The sequence below is a fragment of the Lepisma saccharinum genome, chromosome 1, assembly GCF_977018435.1.
Source record: "Lepisma saccharinum chromosome 1, izLepSacc3.1, whole genome shotgun sequence".
In the NCBI taxonomy this organism is placed as follows: Eukaryota; Metazoa; Arthropoda; class Insecta; order Zygentoma; family Lepismatidae; genus Lepisma; species Lepisma saccharinum.
In genome coordinates, this window is record NC_139229.1 from 69,784,094 (window position 1) to 69,809,690 (window position 25,597).

A 25,597-nucleotide genomic window follows, 5' to 3' on the forward strand; every position below is an offset into this window, starting at 1 on the left:
AAATGCCCCCTCAGGACCTAACAGTGGGTTGTGCCCCATAGGTTGAGAAACAATGTTCTAGAGCATTTAATTAAATCTTCATTATGCTTGCTTTCACTATTGTCTAGATATCTGCAATAGATTCATGCCACCGTAAGTTAATTTCTTATTGGGTTCAAATCTTACTGTTACATCTTTCTTTGGTCCCAGTTGCTGGTAACCAGTAGCAAACAAAGCAGCCTACCACCTCTATCCCAGAAGCCATAACCTATATTAATGAAGGCATGGGTCCTTTTAAATTAATCAGAAAACCAATACCAACTGCAACACAGAACTCTACCTTTGCAATACTACATTTAACAATGAATTAATCGAATGATTTATTTTTGACATTCCTATAGATAAAATACACGATGTAGTTCCCTGGTTCAAGGAATTAAAAAAAAAATTCATTATTGAATGTATTGCAGCCAAAATTTTACTTACAGGATTTATTATGTACAGCACATCCAAAGCCAGACTGTCTACATTTAGGCCCTGTGGAAACCAACTACAATGCCTATTTACAGTGGACACAACAGTCAGGTTCTTTCTCTACAAAAATTACATGGGATATTCAGATAGGAGAATTCTTAAATCCCCTGTGACCATAATCAGAAGGCTTTGATCTTTCCTCGTAATTTGGCCAGGTGGGATCTCCAGGGAATATAGCAGTACGTGATTTTGTCACACCCCATCCACCTTTCCTAGTCCAATCCTATAAAAAATGCAAGTATTACTGTCATAAACCATCTTACTGGAATTCATTGTAGTGAGAATATAAAATGCATATTTTAACATTTTTGCCAAGATAAATGCTTTCAAAAATCTTAAGCATTTTTTATAGTGCAGACAGTACTTTACACAAAAGCATTTTGCATAACATTTTGGTTACAGAGAAAGTTTGATAATATATACAGGACGAAAGTTAAGTTACACAGTTCTCATTTAATAACTACAAATGCGGCGATTGGGTTCCAAAACTGAGGGGGGGGGAGGGGGCAGACAGTTTATTTCCTTTGGTACACGGTTTGGCATAGTACAGGGGCGAAAGTAGTGAAAAGTACTGAGTAACTAATAAATTTAAAGAGGAATGATTGGAATTTAAAAGAGGAACTGGTTACTTGACGAGATATGTAAAGAAAGTGAAACTGCATTTTTTTTGTAACTGTAAATAACCATTAATGTCAACCATTTATATGAACAGGAATGTACCTAGCACCTTTTTACAGGAAAAGTTATTCCTCTCAGTTCAATAGTCATCGCCTTTTAAAAATGTGAAGTGATACACTGTTTACATCACAATTGCCTGCCATTACATCTGACCTAGAGCTCTCTTCTGATTGATCTGTGAAATATGCTGTCACATCGTAATGCTATAAAATTTCACTTTATGCAGTAGAATTTGATCATACCACAAATGTTAAGGAAAATCCTTTTATGTAAAGCAAGCCTAAAGATAAATGCAACATGGAGGTGGAACTACAATGAAGCAACTGGAGAAGGAACATGGGAGAAGTGCGTTTAACCCTCAGTCATCCGCATCCTCATTGCAGCACAAATCTTCTGCCCGTGGCACTCAGTGCCGCCTCATCAAATCCAATGTTACTTACGTGAATTATTGATGCGAATCGAGGTTGAATTACACTAGCACTTACTGCAAATCAGGCAAAATATACATGAATGCAAACTTGTCCAGTTCGGACATTTTATTAGCTATTAAAAGAAAAGTAAAAAAAAAAAATGAGAGTGTCTCATAGAATTACAAGCTTAGACTTTTGAAGCAAATGCACCAAAATATTATTCTAAAAGTAATTAAAACTTTGCCATATAATGAAGGCACTAAAAAAAGGAACTCACCATTCACAAAATTATCAAAGTATTTTCAAAAAATTTTCAGTTTTTTTTTTTTCAAAAATTGTCAACTTTTTTTTAAAAAACAGATTGAAATCGTACAACTTATGGGCTTAGAAAGGAATTATTTGTTCCTAAATTCTCAGTCAAAATCTTACCTATTCACAGAAAAAGCATTCAAATGTAGAAAACACACCTAGAAGAAACTTACAAAATATTTTTAAAATGTTCAAATCTCAATTTGTTTCTTGTACTCTTACGAGGTATATGTAAAAAAAATGACATACTGACTCAAATGAAAGGAACCGAATGTTGTCACTTTTCAATATCGTAATTTTGACAACTCTGACATTTCGTATTGGTACTACAATGGATTCTGCATACAAATAATTTGCATTCCGAACAACGTACCGTCGTGTTATTATTCTTACTTCCCCCAAATTCATGGCTGGCTTGCTGTAATTTAAGGTATGAAACGTTGCCACGCGTGGTACCGAGTGCCGCCAAAGGGGGACCGGTCACTTCAGAGGCATGTAAGCAACTGAAGGAATGACAGAAAAAAAGGTGCCAATGTGTCTACGTTTTCGGGAGAATAGTGAAGATAAGTTACCTAGTGCTTTCCCGACCATTATTGCGCTGGTAAAGAAAATAATTCAAAATTTTACCGTGCGGGTTACAGATTGTTAAAGGGAACAATCTTAACATTTACCTGGAGAAACCGAGGAAAAACATGGATGAATGGGATTCAGAATGCTGAACAATTAAGGTAAAGACAAAAACATCAAAAATTAACTTGATCACAATCCTTGTAGAAAAAACTACATTAAGTTCAGATTATCTAATGCATATGCAACTTTAGTGTCTGATCTTCATTCTTTATGTTTACCATTATGATGATTTATGTGCATTATGGTTATGCAAAATACAATGGACTCATTAATTCAAACTTGGATAATTCTTGTGATGAAATTCACGTTTTTTGTATCCACTTGGAGTTCAAATTATAAAGGGGTCCACTGTATAAACAAAATAGTTTCCCAAAATACAAGGGACACTTGCATAGGAAATGATAAAAAAAAAAAATATTCAATAAAGAAATTTATATTGGTGAATGTACAGTGCAGAGGTAATGGTTTGTATTAACAATGACACCTGTGGTGCTAACCCTTAAATGCTGTGGCTGATTTTATCCAGTGTAGGTCACAACGCCAGGTGTGTTTTCCGAAGGAAGTTCAAAATTATGCAAAGTATTAAACAAATATATATTAGGGCTTAGCCGATACCAGCGGCATCGGTAAGTATAGGTTGAAATTTTTCTACCGATATTAAAGAATTTTAGTGGCTAGAAGAGCTGTCAAGAGCCACAGCTCATCTCAACATTTATCCTTTTAAAAGTTCGTTCACCTTTCCTTGTGACAAATAGCACAGGAAGTTCCATAGATTTTCCTAGAAACACTGGATAAACCCCCACCCACCTGGGAAGCAGATGGCAAAATCAAAGCCATGGGCAAGAGAAGGCTGAACTGAAACATGACCATGAAAGCATGTTAACTACTTAGTTGGATCAGGTGATTGCGGAATTCTTGCTAAAGAAGGATGAAGGTTGCTGTGTAATTAGCTTTGTTTTATCTACGTTCATGCGGGAAGTGGATTCAGCAATTTCTCCTTGCCCTCTTCCCTTCTACTTAGTCATATCATAAATTGTGTTACAAAGTTTAGACAGGGATGGCAACACTGGTTGGCAAGGTAACCCTGCCATGTTGGATGAAACAACAACCAGTATCATTGTGTGTTTGGCTGTGGTAGCGGAAAGGTGAATTTCAGTACGAGTCGAATGGAGTGGGGTGTATACGAGAACCGTGTGGCAGTAATCGCACTGCACAAAGTTGACAAATCAACATCGGACATTTTCAACACCCTGAAAAAGCTGAATTTTAGCAGGATGCTCGTGCATCGGACCATCAACAGATACTGTGACACAGGGACAATTGATGACCGCCCCAGGAAAGATAGACCTCGCAGCGTGAGGAGCCAGAAGCTCGTGAAAGCAGTGGTGGTGCAGATTAGATGAAATCCTGTGAGGAAACAAGCGGTGATGGCTCGAGAGCTGAACATTTCGAAAATGTCGATGTCGCGTGGGCTCCGAAGTGACCTAGGACTCTGCGTTAACCAACCTTGGACGAAAAGTCCCCGCGCAGCTTTCCCTTTTTCCGTTCAGCTTGGCCCATAAGGAAGCATGGTCCACTCTCCCTCTAACCTATACATGGGAGTACGGTGCACAGGAGTCGCGGGTCTGCACAGGTTTCTTTGATTGTGGTTCCACTATAGCGGCACTACTAGAAAATGGGTCATTCCATACCATTTCGCGCAACCCTTGTTGCATCATTATTTTTAAAAATATTAATAATTTAATCAATTATTTATTGCCATTTGCCACAAATATCCAAGATACACCTATTGCATTAAACATTTTCACTCCCGAGCTTTTTAAAGCTATTCTGGTGGTTCAAGATCTATCTATGTACAATACATAGTTTTATATGTAATATACATTTTAAAAAGTCCACATATTTTATCTTTTAATTTCTTCATTTCCCAATTTCACATGTGTTCTACTTAGTATTTGGATAATATTAATCTTCAATATATTTGTTATTCACCAAATTTTAATACCATATTGAGTCTGAAGAGGCCTCACTGTGGTGCAAATTTAAGATTTTTCCTCTGTTCTCCATTTGGGGTCACAGAGAATCAAGATTTTGATTTTATCAAAATTTTCAATTTTGGGGAGTTTATTGAAACAAGACCTGTAGGAAGACCAAGACGAAGATGGAGGGACAACAACGTTGAGATGGACCTAAAGGAAATCGGTAGGGATGGAAAAGAGTATATAGATCTTGCTCAAGATAGGGACAGATGGAAGGCCTGTGTTGCTGCAGCCATGAACCTTCGGGTTTAAGAAGGCTAGAGAGTTAGTTAGTTATTGAAAAAAGAGCTGGCACATCATATATTTAACAATCCTTGGACTTAATTTATTGTAGTACAGAATGCAGTAGTGTGCGGTGACCATTTAGATAGCCGAAGCACTAAATATATAATTTTTAAATAAACAATAGTACATCAAGGGGCAGGCTTGCCTTGATAAAAACACCACACGCCATTGCTTTGCGGCATTTTAGTCTTTCGCGGGCTCCGCAAAAATGCCTCTCGACACTTGTGAGGAGTCTAAGTATCCTGGGAATTATGCAAAATTCGAATTGCATGCTGAAGCAGTGCTTCGGTAGCTTACCTTGTATGCACGCCACTGACAGAATGAAAACTACTAGCCTGGGAGCAAAAATAGTAATCAACAAAGTGGAAGAGAATTTATTTCTGAAGAAATTGAATTTTGGATCATTACATAACAGAAGTTATAGCAATTTTCATAAACATCTGAACACAGTAAAATCACAACACACGACGAATTAAAAATAGCAGAGAGATCAAAACAGAAGCCGGAAATGTTGATTTTGAACACTTGAGGACATAGAAATGTTATTAAATTAATATTTTTTAAAATGATGATGCGACACGGGTTGGTATGGTATGGTATGGAATGACTTAATTTTAAGTAGTTTCTCACCACTACATGTTAGCAATCACATCTTTGATGCTCTACAGGATTCCTGATAAGCAGCAGTTAGAAACAGTGTTGTCAATGTAATATATTTTACAATAAAAACCCCAAAAATTATGGAACATGGATGACATTCTTTACCCGGTTACACACAAAAATATCGTTGACACAAGGCTTGCAACAGACTGCTTCTGTTCTACACTCACATCACTACATTCTTGTATGTCACACTTGTTTTCAAGTAATTGTAGCTTCAGATGCATCACAAAACCCGACTAAATGAAGCTCGATACAGTGTTTGGGAATGATGCAACGTTCTATTCTAATAGTTTGCAAATTTGGTAAATCACCGCAGTAACTAACCCACTCATCAATTACATTACTTGGAAGTTTATCTTACATAAAACTGTGCCTTTCTTGCACGGACATTTGAAGAAACTCCTGACACTTGTGTAATCTATGTTGCTTGTTGCGGCATTTGGGGCAGAAGGAAACAGCTGATGTTTCGAAGGAAGAGGTTGAAGGCTTATTATGACTCACCACCTTCCGCCGATTGTTGCTTTCACTTGCCATTGACGACAATGCAAGTGCATGCAGATCTAAGAACTGGGTCAACTCGGAAAAACTAGGCACTTCTTGCGACGTGAGAGAGAGTTCGCGCCTCGCGGGCGAGGAACTAACGAACGGAAAATACGAATAGTGTGATAAGAAGTTCTGTGTAGAGACTGTCTTTATCAACCAAAATACACACTCACAGTCAGAGTTCGCAATTGTGCATGTACAAAAAACTAGGGCTGAGTCGATACCCCTTGAACCGATACAGATACCTGAAAATTTGCAATAATTAACATTTGATCAAAATATGGATCAATATTGGTGTGCAAATATGCTTCTCCAATTATATGCATCGCGCTACGAAGCCAGTGGTTCTGCGTTCGAATCCTGGCCGGAGCATGGATGATTGTGACTGTCCATTCTTCAATTTCATCATGTCATCGCTTATCACCATCTTCGCAAATTAGCCAAAAGTGGCACAAAAAATAAGTAAATTAAAGCAAATCTATCAATTAATCATTCAATTATATGCATCAATTTACCAACAAATTGTTTTAGAATATTCAAGAATTATTTATTTATTTTCACCTATTACATCAGAATAGTGTTATGTAATCACAAAATACAGTTTTTCGTGCAAAATTGGTGCAAAGTAGATAGCAAGTTTGAATTTTGCATAACTTCCAGGATAATTAGACTCTGCAAAAGTGTTGCGCGGCATTTTTGAGGATCCTGTGAAAAGACCAAAATGCCGGGAAGTATCTGCTGGTATCAGTAGATGAATTTGAACCGATACTTTCCGATACCAATACCACTGGTATCGGCCAATACCGATACATCGGCATTGGCTCAGCCCTCCATAAAACACAAAGTCACTAGAATCAATTTCATAAAATGTCACAAATCCGGCTATGGGGGACAATGTCGGGGAACGAGCCTCGTTCTAGTTTGTATCCAAACTTTCGGTAGGTGAGAGTTTGAAAAGGACACACTCACCTTATGTAAAATACCTGTTTAATAACGCACATATATGTCTAGATACATAACACATTCCTTGTCGAACAGATGACAAAGGATAATTCTGCACACACAAAACGACGTCATGGACATGGTGAGGACCAACAGTGGGGCATGGGGGTAGGTGCCCCAGTTCACAGCAAAACAAGTGCACAAAAAAGCCAGATCTGGCTCCAAAAAAGCTAAGTTGGCAACAGTGGCACAGAAGGAGAGAGGAAGTAATCCAGGGTTGGATTAAAGAGGGGATTTGGAGGCTCGTTACAAACTGATATTAGAGGAATATGGATGAAAGCTTTGAAATTGCACCCACCAACTTAAAAAAAATGAAAGCAGTAAAAATTGTAGCATTATAGGTATGCACTTCACTAGTAAGCTAAAGGTCAACATTTTATAGTTCAGGTTCATAGTGTTTTTTATGCTCTTTAAAAATTAAATTTAAAATAATAGGATCATGCCATGGCAGTTGATCCAGGTCATGTAATCCATGTTTTTCAATTTTGGTAGAAATTGTTCCAGTTGTTTATTGACCAAAGGTAACTAAAAATCGAAAACAAGAGATTTTTTCTCTAGTGGTTCCCGAGATATTGGACATAAAAAATTGACCATTTTCAAGCAAAACAGGTTGTCACAAATGCATAAATTGATCAGTGTTTGTGTTTCCAACCTAGGATGACCATACATCCAGTTTCGACTGGAACAGTCTCATTCCTGAGGCATGTCACAGTCGCTCCAGCGATATTATTAATATATATATATATTTCCCATTTTATAAAAAAGTCTACAAGTTAGCTTGAAAACCAAGTCTATAAATTTAACAGACATTTCATGCTTTAAAAATATGTTGATGGAATTTTTAAACTTAGCATTATGGCAACACTAGCAAAATAGGTGGACTGCGTTTCAAGCACTATAGCAATGAAAATCTTCCATTGTCGTCAAGAACGTTTCAGCAGACAGCAGTTTACTGTTAAAGTTAGCTTGCATTGCAGATTATGTGTTTTGTGTGCTCCATTGTTTGTTGAGCAGTGAACAAGCATAGCCAAAAAACATACATTAAGTTTCAATATGGACCTGCAACAAGAATTTATATTCACGCATCTTGACACAAACTCAAAACACACATCTAACATTATGTGTCAAATATATGGGGTAAATTTTTCAGTTTCACAACAGAAGAAGTGATAGTAACCAGCATACAGTTTAAAAATAAAACTTTAAAAAGCTGGAAAAGCAAAATGTAGCACCTCCACCGTCGCATCATTTATTCTGAAATCTTATCAAGAAGAGAAAGTTTCAGTTAGTGAAGTTGCTTTTGCATATCATACTGTGAAACACTGACACGGCTTCCAGTGAAATTACTGTTAATAAAGCTTTACACACCAAAATATTCTGCAGCTAGCACTGCAGAATTGACTTACTGCTAACGTGGCCCCACGGTAGAGTCTCTGTTAAAGGCATGTTAGAAATTGGCTGGAGCCACCTGCCCCCAAATGAGCCCTAAACTTTTAAATTTGAAGAAATCCGTTTCCAGGATACGGAAAATTTACCTGAATTTCACCACGCATCCACGACACGTCATATTAGGCATATTTAGTCCCTATTCCTTTATTTACGGAATTTATTACCGTAAGTAGTTTCTTGTGTAAAAATGAAGAAATCTCTCCGATGAATACCATCACATTAAATGAATTAATGTTGGATGCCATCTTGGACATATACCCATCGGATCTCTTTTCACCTACCATTGTGTTCTATAGAGCTCATTGCAAGTTTCATCTGGTCCCTTCATTTTATTCCAAAAAATTGTATGGTAGAGGGACTAAAACAGCTGCTCAGTTTTTGTGAATATTTTTTCATTCACATAAAACATAACACATGAACAAATTATTAAAAAAAAAAAAAGAGAAAATAACTTGCACAAGTGATGGCATTCATAAGTTTAGTATTATTTTCGAATGAAAAAACCTTCTGGAGAGGGAAAAAGTGTGGATATACTATGGTCAACTAGGCTCATAATCCCAACCTAGGCTATTCAAAATATGTAAATAATCTTATTTCTAAGTATGTACGAGCAATTATGATGTTAGGATCACCAAACTTAAGAGGGCGGTGGAGTTTGGCGAAGGTCGCCGTGGAAAGCGCTTAAATTTAACATGGTCTTTTTTGCATTTTGTTGAATATAACGTTTTAGGACAAAAAATTTCCGGAAAACACTTAGTAGATGTGAACTTACTTTATGAAACTTTGAGTACATGACACATTTATGCAATTTCAGTTCGATAAATGTGCACAAATTGCATTATTTTTTTCAATTTCCCATAAGGAAATACGTAAATAAGCACAGAATGGTTATATGATTTGTGGGTAGCACCAACGAAAATGGCCATTATGATGCATACTAAATTAATGCTCAATACTTTTATGACTAAGCTAAGGAGGGCTTTTCTTTCAAAAGTCACTTGCACAGCCCAAAATGATTGTTTAAAAATGTCATGTATTATCGACGGTGAAAGATACAGCCGCTTCAGCCGAATTTCATCCATCATAGTTCGCCACTTGGCCACTACATGTATCTGTTCGAAAATTGCCTCAGGCTGATGGGGAGGACTAGTTCGCGCGGGTGTTTGAATCCTCTGCACAGCTGGGTTCCGTCCCCTCGTCAGAAGGTCCCGTAGCTGTCACAGCTTGAATTATTGCCTCTTTCCCAGGCAAGAAACCAAGAAATCAGAAAGGCCATGAGTTTGTGTATGTTTGAGTGTAGAGAAGCAGAGCATATTTACCGTGAATTGGAACCAGTGACACAGTAACTTTATCTTATCTTTATCTTACAGTCTTCCGTTATATTAAAACTTTTTAATAAAGTTATAATTTGCCCTTCCCAACTTCTCAGGAATGGCAGGAATATTTGTCCACAGTAAAAATGCTACGTGATGAATTTGGAAACAGGTTTCAAGAATTCAGAGGGTGTGAAGGGCAATATTCTTGTTCTGCTCTGCTCCCTTTTCTTTTGATGATGCATGTGCAAGTCCTGCCTTCGAATGGAACTTATTGAATTGTTAATTTGTAAATTTTGTTAATTATGAATGTGTACATATTAATCCTCGTCATACGTTTGCTGTATTTTGCACAACCATCACAAATGTTTTGTTCCATTATTTAAATTTTTAATATTTTAAGAGCTCCATACATATAATTTTACCGAATTTAATTTGAATTTAGTAAATCCAAATAATAAATAATAGGGTGTTAAAGTTGAAAATAATGGGGCTGTGAGCAATTGTAATTACATATAACATGGAGGTAGGGATTAGTTATTTAAAGTAATAGTGAGGTAGGGGGATTACCAATTGAAAATAATAGGTGGGATAGACAATTGAAAGTAATGGGGATTATCAATTGAAAGTAATGGAGAGGTGGAATTATCAATTGAAAGTAATGGGGAGGTGGGGATTATCAATTGAAAGTAATGGGGAGGTGGGGATTATTAATTGAAAGTAATGGGGATTATCAATTGAAAGTAATGGGGAGGTGGAGATTATCAATTGAAAGTAATGGGGAGGTGGGGATTATCAATTGAAAGTAATGGGGGAGGTGGGTATTATCAATTGAAAGTAATGGGGAGGTATGGATTATCAATTGAAAGTAATGGGGAGGTATGGATTATCAATTGAAAGTAATGGGGAGTTGGTGATTGACTGTAAGACTGCCATTGTGACCGTAATACTTGCGTATTCAACATGAAGCATCCAGAGAAAGTTTAAATAAAATACAATCTTATGGATTAATATGCTTGTAATTATTTTGGAGCAAGATGACCAGATATGATACGTGACTTATCCTGAGGGGTGCAAAAGCCAAAGCTTAAAACAAAACACAGTTCATAATTACCATAGCATCAGGTCTTACAAGATACATATACATACAGGTGAGTTACTTTTCTGTGACATCACTAATAGGTCTTAATATGAAATAACACAAAAATCACACAGCAAATTAAAGGGATTACAAATAACATTAAAAATATTTCTAGAACTGGAAAGAGCAATAAACATTTGTGCAACGAGAAAGGAAATTAACAACAATAAATATTAGTCCGAGGGGAAACACGTGTCATAATGATACAAAATGATAACATGTAGAAAGTTTCAAATACGTTTGAGCTGTTTTTAAGATGGGTAATACATAAAGTGCAAGTTCAATGTTTACCTATTCGTTTCCTTACATCATTGCTACTACTGTAGTTGTACATTTTGTTGCATTCTTTTGTCTTTCGTGTCTTCTGATTATCCCCAGGTCATTCCACATTTCCGAGACTTTTTTCTTTAAATTCGAAATAGTCTCGCTCCCGTCCATCTTGAATTATTATCAGCACTGTTCGTAGTAGTAAAAATAATAACTGTTACTAATTTTTGTGCTTATTACTATTAGATACAAATTTTGTATCATCCGGTTACGCTTAAGGTGCTATGGACGATAATATGAAAAGGCAAAGTGGAGATTCTTTTACAAGGTAATAGCGTGTCAGCTGTGTAGCATATGGTTGCACAGTTCGATCGGGAACAAATTTATTGAGTCCAGTATCACTTCGTAGGTTTCCAAAGGACGTAGAGAGACGAAACCTGTGGATACAAGCAGAACGAAAAAAGGATTGGTACCCGAAAAGGATTTATACGACTTGCATTTTGTTACAAGCATGTTGATGGCTTATCTGTGTATTGTGTTGTGGTGAAAAGAACGGCTCTTAGTAAAGTTTCAAATCTAAGCGACACGTGACAGCAGTGGTTCACACCGAAGTGACAAGGGACACAGGTCCATTTAGTCTATAAATAAGCATTTACCGCGCATGGGAAATCAAGTCTCAGGCGGCACAATACACGCCATTGGGAATCTGAGCGACACGTGCAGCTTGTCGCGTCCCTTCGGTTCGATACATTTAGTTAATCACTGAGGATTCACTTTCAAGTGGCACGGAGATTACAAACCGAAGCGACAAGCAACGGACCCTTATTCTAAAGGAAACAATCCACCTTGCATACGAGTACAACAGACCGAGGCGACACGATGCATAGTACTGAGAAAACAGACCAGTCCAAGCAACACGTGCATTTTCTCGTGGTAAATTGGTTCGAAAGGAAGCTTTCAGACTGAAGCGATACGTGTCTCTTGGAAACCAACATTAAAAAAATAAACAACACCTTCCCAATTAAAGCAACACGACAAATTGCTGGTGTCGCTTCTCGCTTTCATGTCGCTCGGACTGGGCCGTTTTATCAATACTGTGCATTGTGTTGCCCCGTCCTGTTATTTGCGTTTGCTTTAGATCGAATGCTTCTGTGCGAAATCTTGATATCGCTTGTCGCTTCAGTCTGAAAACTCCCTTGTTGTTTGAAGTAAATTCGTGCAAGTGAAAGTGGCATGCCATATTATAGATTCTCCCGGTGAAGTTGAAAGCACACATATTTACTAGCATTTGCATGTGTCATTACTTCTGCAGATTTGTTGGCAAAGATTCACTTAAGCATACTTTATAATATAATAACATCACTAGTTTTATAGAATTCTCTTTCCCTCACTTTTCCATTTACAAAATAATTGAATATATCTAAACTTTCATACGTTTTCAGTTCGTCGTGCATGTACATGAGATACATAGTGGTAGCAGAGCGTATAGAAGAAATAGTGTGCGCACTCCCTGAGTTGCCGTGGTCCACCGCCTAGATGGCAGTGGTGACGTTTGAGACGGCGCGTTGCTTACATAACTAACTACATAAGAAACAAAAATGCATGTTACTTACGTTTGGAGAAGAGCTCAGCAGCTGGATAGTTTGGAGAATTTCCGAGATGATTTTGCTGTCTTCGAGGCACTTAATTCCTTTCTTATCTCTTTGGTGCGGAAGAAAAATAGACATTTCAGATAGTGAAATACGAGTTTAGATACGCAGCACATGATCTTCACAGCATCCTAATTGCGTAGTTTTTACAGCAATTATATTTAAATTGTCCAAACACTCAAAAAATATATCACCCCATAAACTATTAGCACATGATAATTCTTTTTGCAACAACTTCTTCCACTCGTAGCAGAACATCATAAACACTTTTTGATACATAGGTAAGGTATTACAGCCGTCGTCCGAACCATAGGCTTGGATTAGCGTAAGTGGGGCAGGTACATTAGTTGGTTCCCCGTGCAGAAAAGTTGTACACAGTTTGCAATCAGTCACTTTGGAAATATACTGCACTATGTATCCTGCCAAATGTTACGCCAAGTATTATTTACCAACACTTTGTTCATTTAAGTTCGGTATGTTGTTTTCTCAGTTCGGTATTTTAATTTCATCTTCAACAATGGAAATTTTTCCCTTATTTCATTTTCAGCTTGCTTCTTCACCGAAAGATTTTTATTTACGGTTGCTCTTGCCAGAGTTCGCATTTGATTAACAAAAGACGTCAGAGGAGATTCAGTCCTGTATTCACAGTTTCCGCCAGAAAGTAAAGCAAGTTTTGCTGGTACGTAAATTGATTGCATAAGGACATATAAGACCCTTCACCAATTTTTCTAAGTGATCTTCAGAAGGCAAAGGTAGCAAATCGTGATGCAAACAGTGTCTATACCCCTTGGGGACTTAATTTTTAAAAGAAGAGACTCCAGTATAAACTCAGAACTGTTTCTCATTCCTGTCTTAATTTTCAGTTGGCATTTCTTTAAGATTGTATCAATTACAATTTTTTGATTTTTGCTAAGAGACGCGAACTGTTTCGACTGTGTGACCGTTGTCTTTAACGCCTTTTTCAAGCAAATTTATTTTAGCCTGTGCAACCTTTAGTTTATTCTGCGTTCTAATTAATTGCGTTTCTGATTCTTAAGTTTTTCTTTAGCAATGCTATTGTATTGCTAGCATCTGCAGTGTGAAGCAAATCATCCTCTACTGATAAGCTTAATGATACATTGCGACGAGTACTTACTTTATTATCATCTGTCCGCAAGGATTGCCTTTTCATGGGAGATTTTCGCTTCTTAACTGTCTTACAGAGGTATTTGGGCAGATTAGGAAATATATGAGGAACAGCTTCTGGTTTTAATTTCCACCTTTGTCGTGGAATTTCTGCTGTATCGCCATCCACTATGAACGAATGCACTTTCACTAAACGGTCAGAGGAAAAATGAATATCACACACATAGCAATTATGACTTAGTTTTTTATCTGTTCTAGGGATGGCACACTCCCATTTTGTCTTTAGTGGCCTAAAAAAAATGTCTACTACCTGAAGAACAGCGGTCATATCCAGATCTACAACCGGGTACGAAACACGTAGGCATCTTGTAGTTTTCGCTCGCTGCTGTCTCAAACACAATAATAATGTGTTGAACACAACACAAACTAGTCACAACGGATCAATCACAAATCTAACGACACTAAAGTGAATAACGTAATAACGTTGTCTTTAATAAAAGTACACAATGTTATTCTGATACAACAAAACACAACTCTCTACATAAAGCGCGGCCGCACTGCAAGCAGAAGACGCTCGTCGCAAGCAAAGGTGCTGCCAGTGTTTCGGTGGGGCACCGCTCTATTCACTTGGCTTACGGGAAGAAACGGAAGTGCACACACTTTCTCTTCTATATGCTCTGGTGGTAGTATGCTATACAACTGGCGGACACAAAGACACGTCATGTTTTAATAATCTGCTCTGCAGTTGATCATCCGACAGATTCTTGACGTCCACTCCTTCATAGTAGAACTTTAACAAATACCTTTCTTGACTATTGTCGCACAATTGATGAAAACAAACACTCATTTCTTACTTCGTATGCCGGTGAATCTGTACTGGAAACAACAGGAACTGGCCTAAACCGGAAGTTCCGGGGGGACCGGGCAAGACCTCACCAATGTTTATGTTTACATTTTTAACACGGTCCATTAGAAAGACTACACAGCCCCAACATACTTTCAATTAGTTATTCTTACTTGATTCATCGTTACTTTCAACTGATAATCTCTACCTCCTTCTTTACTCTCAATTTATAATCTCAACCGCACTAAGAGAAATTCCACATAATTATAGCAGCCACTGTAATCAACAAAATTTATTCAATCCAAATCTCATTTGTGAAGGTCCTGACTGTTTGCCATGGCCACTTTCCACGCAAGGGCCAGCCAACAGTTAATTGAATATTTTGCCAGTGGAGAAATCTTGAAAGAAGCCGGAACCAGAATGAAATGAAACAGGGGGTGCCCTTTCACAGCGGTCATGAAAGGGAGGGGGTGGTGAAGGCAGGGAGAGGCATGGTGGAAAGTCTTTCCATCATGGAGGGAGGTCCTCTCGCCCACGGCATGTACTCTGGCTTAGGACACAACCGAGAAGAATTCCTAGTTCCCTGATATGTTGCTAGGTGTGTCTGTATCGCGCCGGGGCAGGAAAACTCTTTTGATGCCAACCTCCAGGCCACTCTTAACCCAATGAGGTAAACATGCAGAAAAATATTTGTTCAAAATGTTGATACAATCACACAATTGGACCCTGGGCCAAAAGTTATTTCCAAGAACAATTTCTTCTCCACTTACCATCTTATAAACATTTCCTCTTTTTTCATAACATTGTGCAAAAGCTACATAACATGCTGAACTCAGATTATATTTGAAATATTCTGAGTTTGACACACATTCTTAATTTTTTCCTCTGTGCAAGTATGTCATATACAACTTGAATTACTTTCAGATTTAAACAGCATTGAAATACCATACATTTATCAAAGATACGAATAGACTATATTAACAAATCTGCTTAGCACAGCATGCTACCTACAATGATAGAGGTCCCAAGTTGGAATCCTGGCATGGGTGTTCTTTGCAAGTGTCTCTTCATCAATTTCATCATATAATCACGTCATGTTCATTGTTACGATTAACCAAAAGTGGTAGAAAAGTGATGCTAAATAACAAATCAAATATTAACAAATCTACTTTGTAGAAAATAATTGTACTTACATTTGTATTATATTTAAAGTAGTAGACTGTTGAATAAATTGAAAATAAAGTCAATAACACCTTTCCTGTCCACCATCGAGCAGCTACAGCCCTTTCGCCCTGAAACAAGAAGGGAGGAATATAATTGGTGTAAATAGATTATTAAGTTCATAATGGTTTATTGCGAAAACATACAAGGTAACCAAAAAAGTTCTTGCCGTTTTTGATGTCCCATTAATCATGCGCTCACAGAGAGGAAACGAAATGACGCACGTGCCTGCCAAGCGATCGGGAGTTAGTCTGACCATCGACTGTCAGTAATACAGGCACGTTGCATTCTCACAGCAGTCATAGCTCGTCCAATGTCGAAGAGAAATGGAGGTATCGAAGCAGCTTGTTCACGTGTGTTTGTTGTATGACTTTGAAGTGGGTCTGTCAGCTGCCGCATCAAGTCGCCGCATCTGCCAGGAATTTGGGGACAATGCCGTGAACGAACGCACTGCCAGGCATTGGTTCCAGAAATTCCGTTCGGGAGATGTGAGCCTTTTGGATGAACCTCGCAGTGGACGACCACATGTGTTGGACGAGGAGGCCCTGAAAGCAGCCATCGAGGAGGACAGTGGTCTAACGTGTGATGAACTTGCAGAAAGGTTCCATGTTTCCGCTGAAACAGTCAGACTGCACCTGCATGGGATAGGGAAGTTATACAAGTTAAGCAAGTGGGTACCCCACACATTGTTGGCAGCCAATAAGGAACAATGAGTGACAGCCTGTTTGTCCTTGCTCACTCTGCACCTGAACACACCCATATTTGATCGTTTGCTCACTGGTGACGAAAAGTGGGTCCTCTATGACACTCCCAAGTGTACCAGACATTGGTTGTCGCCACGTAACCCTGTTCCTCACTCCTCAAGACCACCTCTGCACCCACTAAAGGTTATGCTCTCTGTATGGTGGAATTGTCGGCAAGTGGTGCATTATGAGCTCCTTCCACCTGGTCAGACCATCACTGCTGATCTCTACTCTCAGCAGTTGCAAAGGGTGCACCATGCATTGCGGCAGAAGGAGCCGGCATTGGTGAATCGCAAGGGTGTGCTGTTGCTGCACAACAATGCCAAGCCACATGTGGCGAAGAGGACTCAGGAGACCCTTCAGCAACTTGGCTGGGAGACACTGTGCCACCCACCATATTCACCGGTCCTTGCAACAACAGATTACCACCTGTTTCATTCCCTCGACAACCACCTCCGTGGGAGATTCTTCGAAAATGAGGGAGACCTGCGGAATGCACTCACGGACTTCTTTGCATCCGAACCCGCCAAGTTTTATCACCAGGGTATTGTGCAGCTGCAGGAACGTTGGCAAAAGTTGTTGGATGCTGATTGAGATTACTTCGAAACCTAAAGGTACGTACCATCCACTGTATTGCTTTTTGTTTATCACTGCTCTAGAACGGCAAGAACTTTTTTGGTTATCTTGTAGATTTGCGATAAATACCTATTTTGTGGAGAAACGAACTATACATGACTTTCTTGTACTTTTAATACCACACACTTTATTTTTTAGGATAACTGAAGCTTTGATGTATACATAAAGCAGAAGACTGTACAGTCGACGCTCCATACCCCTAAGATAAGGTGATGATTTTTGTGTCATTTATGAAGATTACGTTCTATACAAACGATTTGTGTTGTTTTAAGCTTTAGGAAATGTAGTATAGTGGAGTAATGAGAGTTTCTTTGATGGGACTATTTATGACGTCATTTTCATCATTACCATCTGCATGTGATATGAAGGAACATGTTGTTATGTTATTTGTGTTTTGTAACTTGGAACCGTGTTGGAAATATCTGAGATTGAAGGTTGGCAATCCTGGTGTTACGTCAGGCCACGCGAGATTTACTGCAGACGATGTTTCGGTTCATGTCACACGGTGGGCGTGCATTTTTAGTATGGTAAGTGTTATTCATTGAAAATGCATATTGGGGAGTGTATCGACATTTTCAGTATCGTGGCATTCTTTGGCAGGGAGCCGGAGGTGTATATCCGTGAGTTGCAGGAGGATGGTTTAGTGACCGGAAAAAAGAAATGTGTCAAATGCAGTGGACGATATCGCAGGAATGTGTGGATGAAGTTAAAAATACGGCAGCGAGCAGAGAGTGGCCAATTTCTTTAATTTTTCTCATAGTCAATAATTTAGGCCTCGTAATAACGAATCTGCAGTTAAAATTTGGTACTGACGTCATGCATGGGAAGCCCCACGAACCACCATGCATGGTAAGGTTAGGTTAGGCAAACATAGTTAAAATTTGGGGTCGTAGTAATGTCAGGATATGCCAGGAGTGTTAGTTTTGCTGCTATTTGGGAATTTTTTATGGGAAAAATGAGCGATAGTAATCCGGAATAGGAGTTTCTTGTACTTGTACCGCGTTTGTTACAACCTGTCAGCTTTCCCACGCTAGCAAATGAGAAACCCAGGAAAAAGTCTTCTGCTGATCAGCGAGGAGCGAATGGAAGGCCGAAGAGAGGTGCTTCTGCAATCGCTGTTGCCACGTTGTGGTGTAACTCCCATGCATTTTGTTTGTGTTTGCGATGAGCTTGTTTTGTAAGCGAGGTGTGATGTTTAATTTGTGCATTCCGCGTATCTTATGCGCAGCCTTGCTTCGGCTTTACCCAATGCAGGGTTCACTCGCTCTACAGCAGCAACGACGCGTGCTGTCTGCTAGAAATATTGGTAAAATTTCGATAGCGTCCCAACACCTCTCACTCGTTTATTTTGTCATTTTTAACATTCGTACTTACCTATTCTGCATTGTGAAAGATTCTTCAAGGTGCTATTTTGTTTTTTTCACGAAAAGAAGTTCAATTTTTGACATAAAGAGTAATTATTAAACAATTGACGTTAGCCCCAAAAACCATCGAGTGTTAGCACCAAAAACCATCCATGGGTAGCCCCAAAAATTCACAATAGCCCCACGAATCATCACGGGGAGGAGGTATGCCTACAAGGTTAGGTTATGCCTGTTAGGTTAGGTTCCATTAGCACTCATTTCGTTCAATTTAGCATACACGGACATCTGTTTTTCTTGATGAAAGAAAATACCTACACGAACTTCTAAAGGTAACACTTTACTATAGGTGAGATGGATTTCTTACGTTTTACAGGAGAAAGTATTTACGCAAATCATTTTCTGTAGCGTTGTTGAAGTTCGGGAATGTAGTTCTGATCCATTTTAATGCTAATGCATGTTGTTTTCTGCGAAAATCTATGTCCAACACGCTGTTGCTTCTGCCGCCATTTGCTTTCTGCATGAGAGCACAATGTTCCGTGTGACGTAAACCTTGTGTGACGTAGATGACGTAAACCTCGTAGTCATTGTTTCAAGCCACCCCGTGTTATCGCTAAAAGATGACGTGTCGAGGATGCGCCGTGAAGTTGTTGCCAGGTGTGGAAGATGCCTATGAATTTTCAATTCAACACGGAATCGTGAAGAAAGGAGTGGAATGCAGGACGTGGAAAGTTAAAATTCAAAAGAATTCAGTGTATTTTGTTTCATCGAGAAAAAAAAAAGATGTTGTCCGTATATGCTAAATTGAACTAAATGAGTGCTAATAAAACCTAACCTAACCTCGTAGGCATACCTCTTCCCCATGATGGTTCATGGGGCTATCGGGAATTATTGGGGCTAACGTCAATGGTTTGTGGGGCTACCCATGGATGGTTTTTGGGGCTAATGCTAATGGTTTAATAATTACTCTTTATGTCAAACATTGAACTTTTTTCGTGAAAAAATCTGGGCAAGAAAGTAGGTAATCTTTGGTAAACAAGGTTGCAACACTGCATGCACACTCCAAATCGACAAAACACTGGCACAATGCACGTTGAACGGGTAAGCTATCGCCATATTGTGTGTGGAAATAAGGAAGAACAGTAAGTACTCGTTAATGTAAGAAATAGACATTATTTTAGTTAGAAATTCATTATTTCACCTAAAGAAATGTTCCACAATGCAGAATAGTACGTTAGCAATGTAAAAAAGTGTGACAAATTATTTCTAGGTGTCTCACCTATGGTAAAGTAGTAATCTTCTAAATACTACAGAAACTCATTTCGGTAAGTAGTTTCTTGTGTAAAAATGAAAAAATCCGTTGGGACGCTATCGAAGTTTTACCGAAAGATTAACGACCGGCAAGCGCGGGAAACTGGACAGGATCTACTACCAAACGAGAGTCATACTTTGCGATCAAATATCTCCATTATTTGTGGTTTCCTAACGCTGGAACCACTTTTATATTACGTAAAACGTTGAAATCTGTCGATTAAAAAAAAATGACGTAATTCTCGAGGGGGTACAGTGGATTGATGGCCCCCAGAAGACTACTATGGATCCTTAGCTACAAAATACACTGGCTGACAAAAAAAGTTAAGCACCCAGAAGGAGTGGTTGGACGTGAATGAAACTACATATGCTGAAAGTCCATGTACCTTTATTGAACTGATTACAATATAGGATGCAAGAGTAAAGGCCGTTGGCAGTTACAGGTGGAATGGTGGCACCAGGTCAGTAGGGTGTCGCACCCCCTCTGGCCGCAATGCATGCCCTTATGCGGTTCGGAATAGTGTCAAACAGCCTTTGGATCCTCTCCTGAGGTACGTTCGTCCACAGGTGTTGCAGCTGTCCCTTCAGATCCCGCAGGTTGGCACTAGGACGGAGTCCCCGTCCAATGTCATCCCATACATGTTCAATGATGGAGAGGTCCGGTGATCGTGCTGGCCACGGGAGGACCTCAACATGCTCTAGGCAGTCCATAGACACATGGGCTATATGTGAGCGTGCATTATCTTGTTGGAACACTGTCCCAGGGTGCTGTGCCATAAGGGGTAGGACGTGTGGACGCAGAATGTCTGTGACGTATCGCTGTGCTGTCAAAGTCTGCCGAAGCACTGTTAGATGTGACCTGAACGCATATCCAATGGCTCCCCACACCATGATGCCAGGGGTCACACCTGTGTGTCTCTCCACAATGTAGGCAGGATGTGCCCTCTGCCCTCGACGCCGCCACACCCGCACACGATGGTCATTGGAGGTCATGGAGAAGCGGGACTCATCACTGAACATGATGCGACGCCATTGGTCCTCTGTCCATGCCTCCTGAGCACGGCACCACACCAACCGCAGGCGTCGGTGTTGTGGTGTCAACGGCAACCGGCGCATGGGGCGGTAGGTCCCGAATCCGGCGGATGCGAGTCGTCGAGACACTGTGCGGGAACTCACAGGATGTTGTAGTGTGTCCAGTACATGTTCTCGGATGACGGGTGCCGAAGTTGTGGGATCGCGCACTGCTTGGAGCGTCATGCGACGGTCTTACCTCGGGGTGGTGTTTCTTGGTCGACCTGAACATGCACGACGTGCATGGGTGCCCTCATGTACCCATTGATTCCATCATCGGGCCACTGTGACATCTGAATGGCCCACATGCCTGATAATTGCCCAATACGACCAACCCGCCTCATGCAGTCCCACAATGCAGCCTGTCAAATGCTGTCAATTGCTGGATCGGCTGTCTAACGCGTCTGCGAGGCATCGTCGGTGCTTCGTTTTCCTCTCTGAACTTCGTGTTGCAGTGGCTGACTCACAGCAGGTGACTGGTCCCACTTTATCAGCAACAGGAGGTGACGTCACAAATGCCCTCTGGTGGGCGTTCTACACATTACAGATCCTTGTACATCTAATCATTTACTCACACATCAATGGTATGCATGTATACCGAAATGGGTTAATCTTCGACCACTCCTTCTGGGTGCTTCACTTTTTTTGTCAGCCAGTGTACATTATAGATAAGAATAACCTTTGGTTATTAAGATGCAGTTTATTAATAAATTTAATACATTAAAAAAAATTTCGGGTAAAATTTTCGTTTCCGCAAAACATATTTCTTCAATTTTACAGGAGAAAGTACTTACCAAAATGAGTTTATTTATACTTTACGAAGGTCTTGGAAGTGTGTTTTCCCCTCGCTGAAATTTTTTTGCCGGTAAATCATGTAATTTTCGACATTAATTTCACTCCGATGCAAGACAGCTGTTCCCTTGATGTCCGTCTACTACATGAACCAAATTTTTGCGTGCGTTTCATGACGTAACACCCGGTCAGTGTTTCCAAATATGTGGTTTTGTAACTAACTGTGTAACAGTTGTAGAACGTAAATAAACGTGCGTTACTGTTCATCATTTCTGATTACGAACTTGCAACAACATGACGTGCACAGGATGCGTGGTGAAATTGCACGGCGTTGAAGAACCAGTAGAATTTGTAATTCACCATGGAATTGTGAAGGAATTGGAATATCTAAAAACCCAGATTATATGTTATATTGAAATAAATTATCTTCAATTTTTCTAATTTAAAAAACAATTTTAACTATGTTTGCCTAACCTAACAGAACCTAACCTTGCCATGCATGGTTCGTGGGGCTATTTATGAATGGTTCGTGGGGCTATCTGTGAATGGTTCGTGGGGCTATTTATGAATGGTTTGTGGGGCTATCCGTGAATGGTTCATGGGACTATCCATGCATGGTTCGTGGGGCTATTTATGAATGGTTCGTGGGGCTATCCGTGCATGGTTCGTGGGGCTATCCGTGCATGGTTCGTGGGGTTATCCGTGCATGGTTCGTGGGGTTTTCTAACCCGAAAAAAAAAATTCTAATTTTAAAAAACAAATTTAACTGTTTGCCTAACCTAACAGAACCTAACCTAACCTTGCCGTGCATGGTTCGTGGGGTTTTCGAACATGAAAAAATATATTTTTCTAATTTTAAAAAAACAATTTTAACTGTTTGCCTAACCTAACATAACCTAACCTGACCTAACCTTTGGCGTGCATGGTTCGTGGGGCTATTTATCAATCGTTTGTGGGGCTATCCGTGCATGGTTCGAGTGTTTTTCGAACCTGGAAAGCAATACAAAATCAGTAACACGAAAGTAGGTATTTTTCTATGAAGAAGGTTGCAACACTGCATAACCACTGATCATGGACAACGCTAGTCAATATTTCGGTAACGATTAGATATAGCAGAAACACATTTCTTGAAATTTACAGGAGAAAAGACGAGAAAGTACTTACGGAATTTAGTTTTTGTGGAATTTCTGAAGCTTGGAAAGTGTTTTTTCGAATTGTGCAAGTTATTCAGCCTGTAAAAAATATATTTTTCGACATTCATGTATCTCCGTTGTACGATAGCTCGTGCCACCATTACAGTCGACTACGTGAATCAAATGTTCTGTGCGTTCGATTATGTAACCCCCTTTCAGTGTAGCAACCACGCGGTAGTTTTACAAGATGACGTGTGAGCGGGATTTTTTTTTCCAATTTGATTTTCTGTTTGTCTAACCTAACTGAAACTAACCTAACCTTCCGTGAATGGTTTGTGGATTAAAAGCAATCATTTATCGGTTAATAAGTGTTAGTGTAACAACCACGTGGTAGTTTTACATGATGACGTGAGAGGTTGTTTTTTTTTCAATTCAATTTTGTATGTTTGCCTAACCTAACCTTCCGTGAATGGTTTGTGGATCAATTTTCGCTTAAAAACCTATTGTGAATAGTTTGTGCGGCATTTATCGGTTCATAAGTTTGGAAACACTGCATATCAGCTGACAATAGACAACGTGAGTCAAAATTTGGCCGCCAATTAGCAACGACCAATAAATACTTGTTAAAAATAACGTTTTTTTCATTGAAAAAGTAAATCCAAGGGTACTAATCTGATATTGCCCGGACAGATTTCTTCATTTTTACAGAAGAAACTACGGTACTAATCTGATATTCCCCGGACAGATTTCTTCATTTTTACAGAAGAAACTATTTGCGGTAATACGTTCCTGTAGCATTGTCTAATATCTAGAAGGTGTTTTGTGTGTTGTGGGAATGTTTCATACCGGGAATTTAACCATTGACGCATAGCCCCACGAACAGTTTCCGGTAAGGTTAGGTTACAATAGTTAAAAATTGGTTTCGAAAAAAATATGCGTAGCCCTACACACCATTCTCGCATAGCCCCACGAACCATTGACACATAGCCCCACAAACCATTTGCGGAAACGTACGTTCTTCAGTTACAAAAACACTTTTTTTTAAGAAAAAAAATGCAATTACGTGAATACACGTTAAAGAATGTTCCGCGAAGCAGATAGGTAAGTACAAATGTTAAAAATTGACAAAACGAAGAAGTTATAGGTGTCCGGGGAATATCAGATTTTTACCGAAACTACTTACAGTAATAAGTTCCTGTAGCATTGTCTAACATCTCGAAGGGGTTTTATGTAATGTGGGAATGTTTCATAGCGGAAATTCAACTATCCGAGTTGAAAAATGTTCCGCTATGCATATGAGGTAAGTAGAAATGAATTTTATTTCAAAATAAACGAGTTAATTCAAGAACTATATACATAAATACTTACTAAAGCAGGTACTAAAGGTCGAAATATCATATCAAGAGGTAAGCGATATGCCCTGCGAATAACGTTGTACCTTGCTTTGTACAATTCGGGTACATGTCTGGGCTCATTTGGAGAAAGTATTTGGTCCTTTAACCATTTTTTTCTCCATGAACGTTCTTCCTCTGTCATACCAGACAATCTTTCTCTTTCCAGGGCCATTCGGCCCTGGATGGTCATTGGTTTTGAACCATCCGTATGACCTCCTGCCATTTTTACTTCTCTTCTATGCCCTCAGCGTTGCCAGGTCAGATTTTTAAAAATCAGGAGATTGTCCCCTGAAAAATCAGGAGATCTGCTTAAAAAATCAGAAGAACTAATAATAGCGGATTATCAACGTTCTGTGGGGGTGGTAGAGTGGGCAAAGCTTTCTACTATCATTATTGAACGTTAATTATTAATTTTTGGATGTCAAAAGATAAATTTATTACTGTTATGTTAATACAAATTTTATTATGAATTAGCACTTCAAGGGTACGATAACCACACCCCCTTAATTCACCTGAGGTAAAGGTACAGTTTCCCCAAACCAGTGTCGATGATCGGGTGCCAAAGCTGAGGGGGGTGCAAGAATTGCCTCCCCTAATAGCCGGCTCTGCCCCTACACATTGCGAAAAAACCAGTGACATTACTGGAGAAAATCCGACCTCGATTTTCTGTCCATCTCACAAATATTCTAAAATAAATTGTAGTGACTGTGCGTGGATTTATGTACTTGGCGATTAAAAGTTTATGGGAAGATTTCGTGATTTTTGTGTTCGAGGATATATTTTTTAAATGCTATACCTGATAACACCTTACATTTAAAACTAGCCAAAGTTACAGGATGTAAGAAAGACCACACTTTTTTTTTAACAACACATTCAAAGCATACTCGCATTAACGGTAATGGAAAAGGGCTATAATGCCTTAACCCCCGAAATATCCTTGAATTAAAACTTTTCTTTCAATCTCGGAAGGTAACCAGTAGTAGACAGATTGATTGATTGATTTTATTTATTTTTCTTCGCATCTGCCACATTTGTCTAATCGCAAATATGAAATTGACGAAGGGACACTCACAAA

At 39.2% G+C, this 25,597-nt stretch overlaps 1 protein-coding gene across 1 annotated transcript; it reads right to left on the minus strand.

Annotated features, from left to right (window-relative positions):
- Positions 1–427: 427 nt before the first annotated feature.
- ND-B17 (NADH dehydrogenase (ubiquinone) B17 subunit) lies at positions 428–24,761 on the minus strand. The gene is made up of 3 exons (XM_083110183.1): positions 24,497–24,761; positions 16,054–16,152; positions 428–736 (listed from the first exon to the last, which is right to left on the minus strand). The coding sequence occupies exons 1-3, from the start codon at positions 24,743–24,745 to the stop codon at positions 596–598; spliced, it is 489 nt and encodes a 162-aa protein (XP_082966309.1). The 5' UTR covers positions 24,746–24,761; the 3' UTR covers positions 428–595.
- Positions 24,762–25,597: the final 836 nt, after the last annotated feature.

Excerpts from the sequence above, each read along its gene's own strand:
- ND-B17 (XM_083110183.1), bottom strand. The coding sequence starts at position 24,745 with ATGGCAGGAGGTCATACGGATGGTTCAAAACCAATGACCATCCAGGGC. Across the intron at positions 16,153-24,496 it reads GACCTTTAGTACCTGCTTTA|GGCGAAAGGGCTGTAGCTGC; the intron begins GTAAGTATTTAT and ends TTCTTGTTTCAG. Across the intron at positions 737-16,053 it reads ACTTTAAATATAATACAAAT|GATTGGACTAGGAAAGGTGG; the intron begins GTAAGTACAATT and ends CATTTTTTATAG.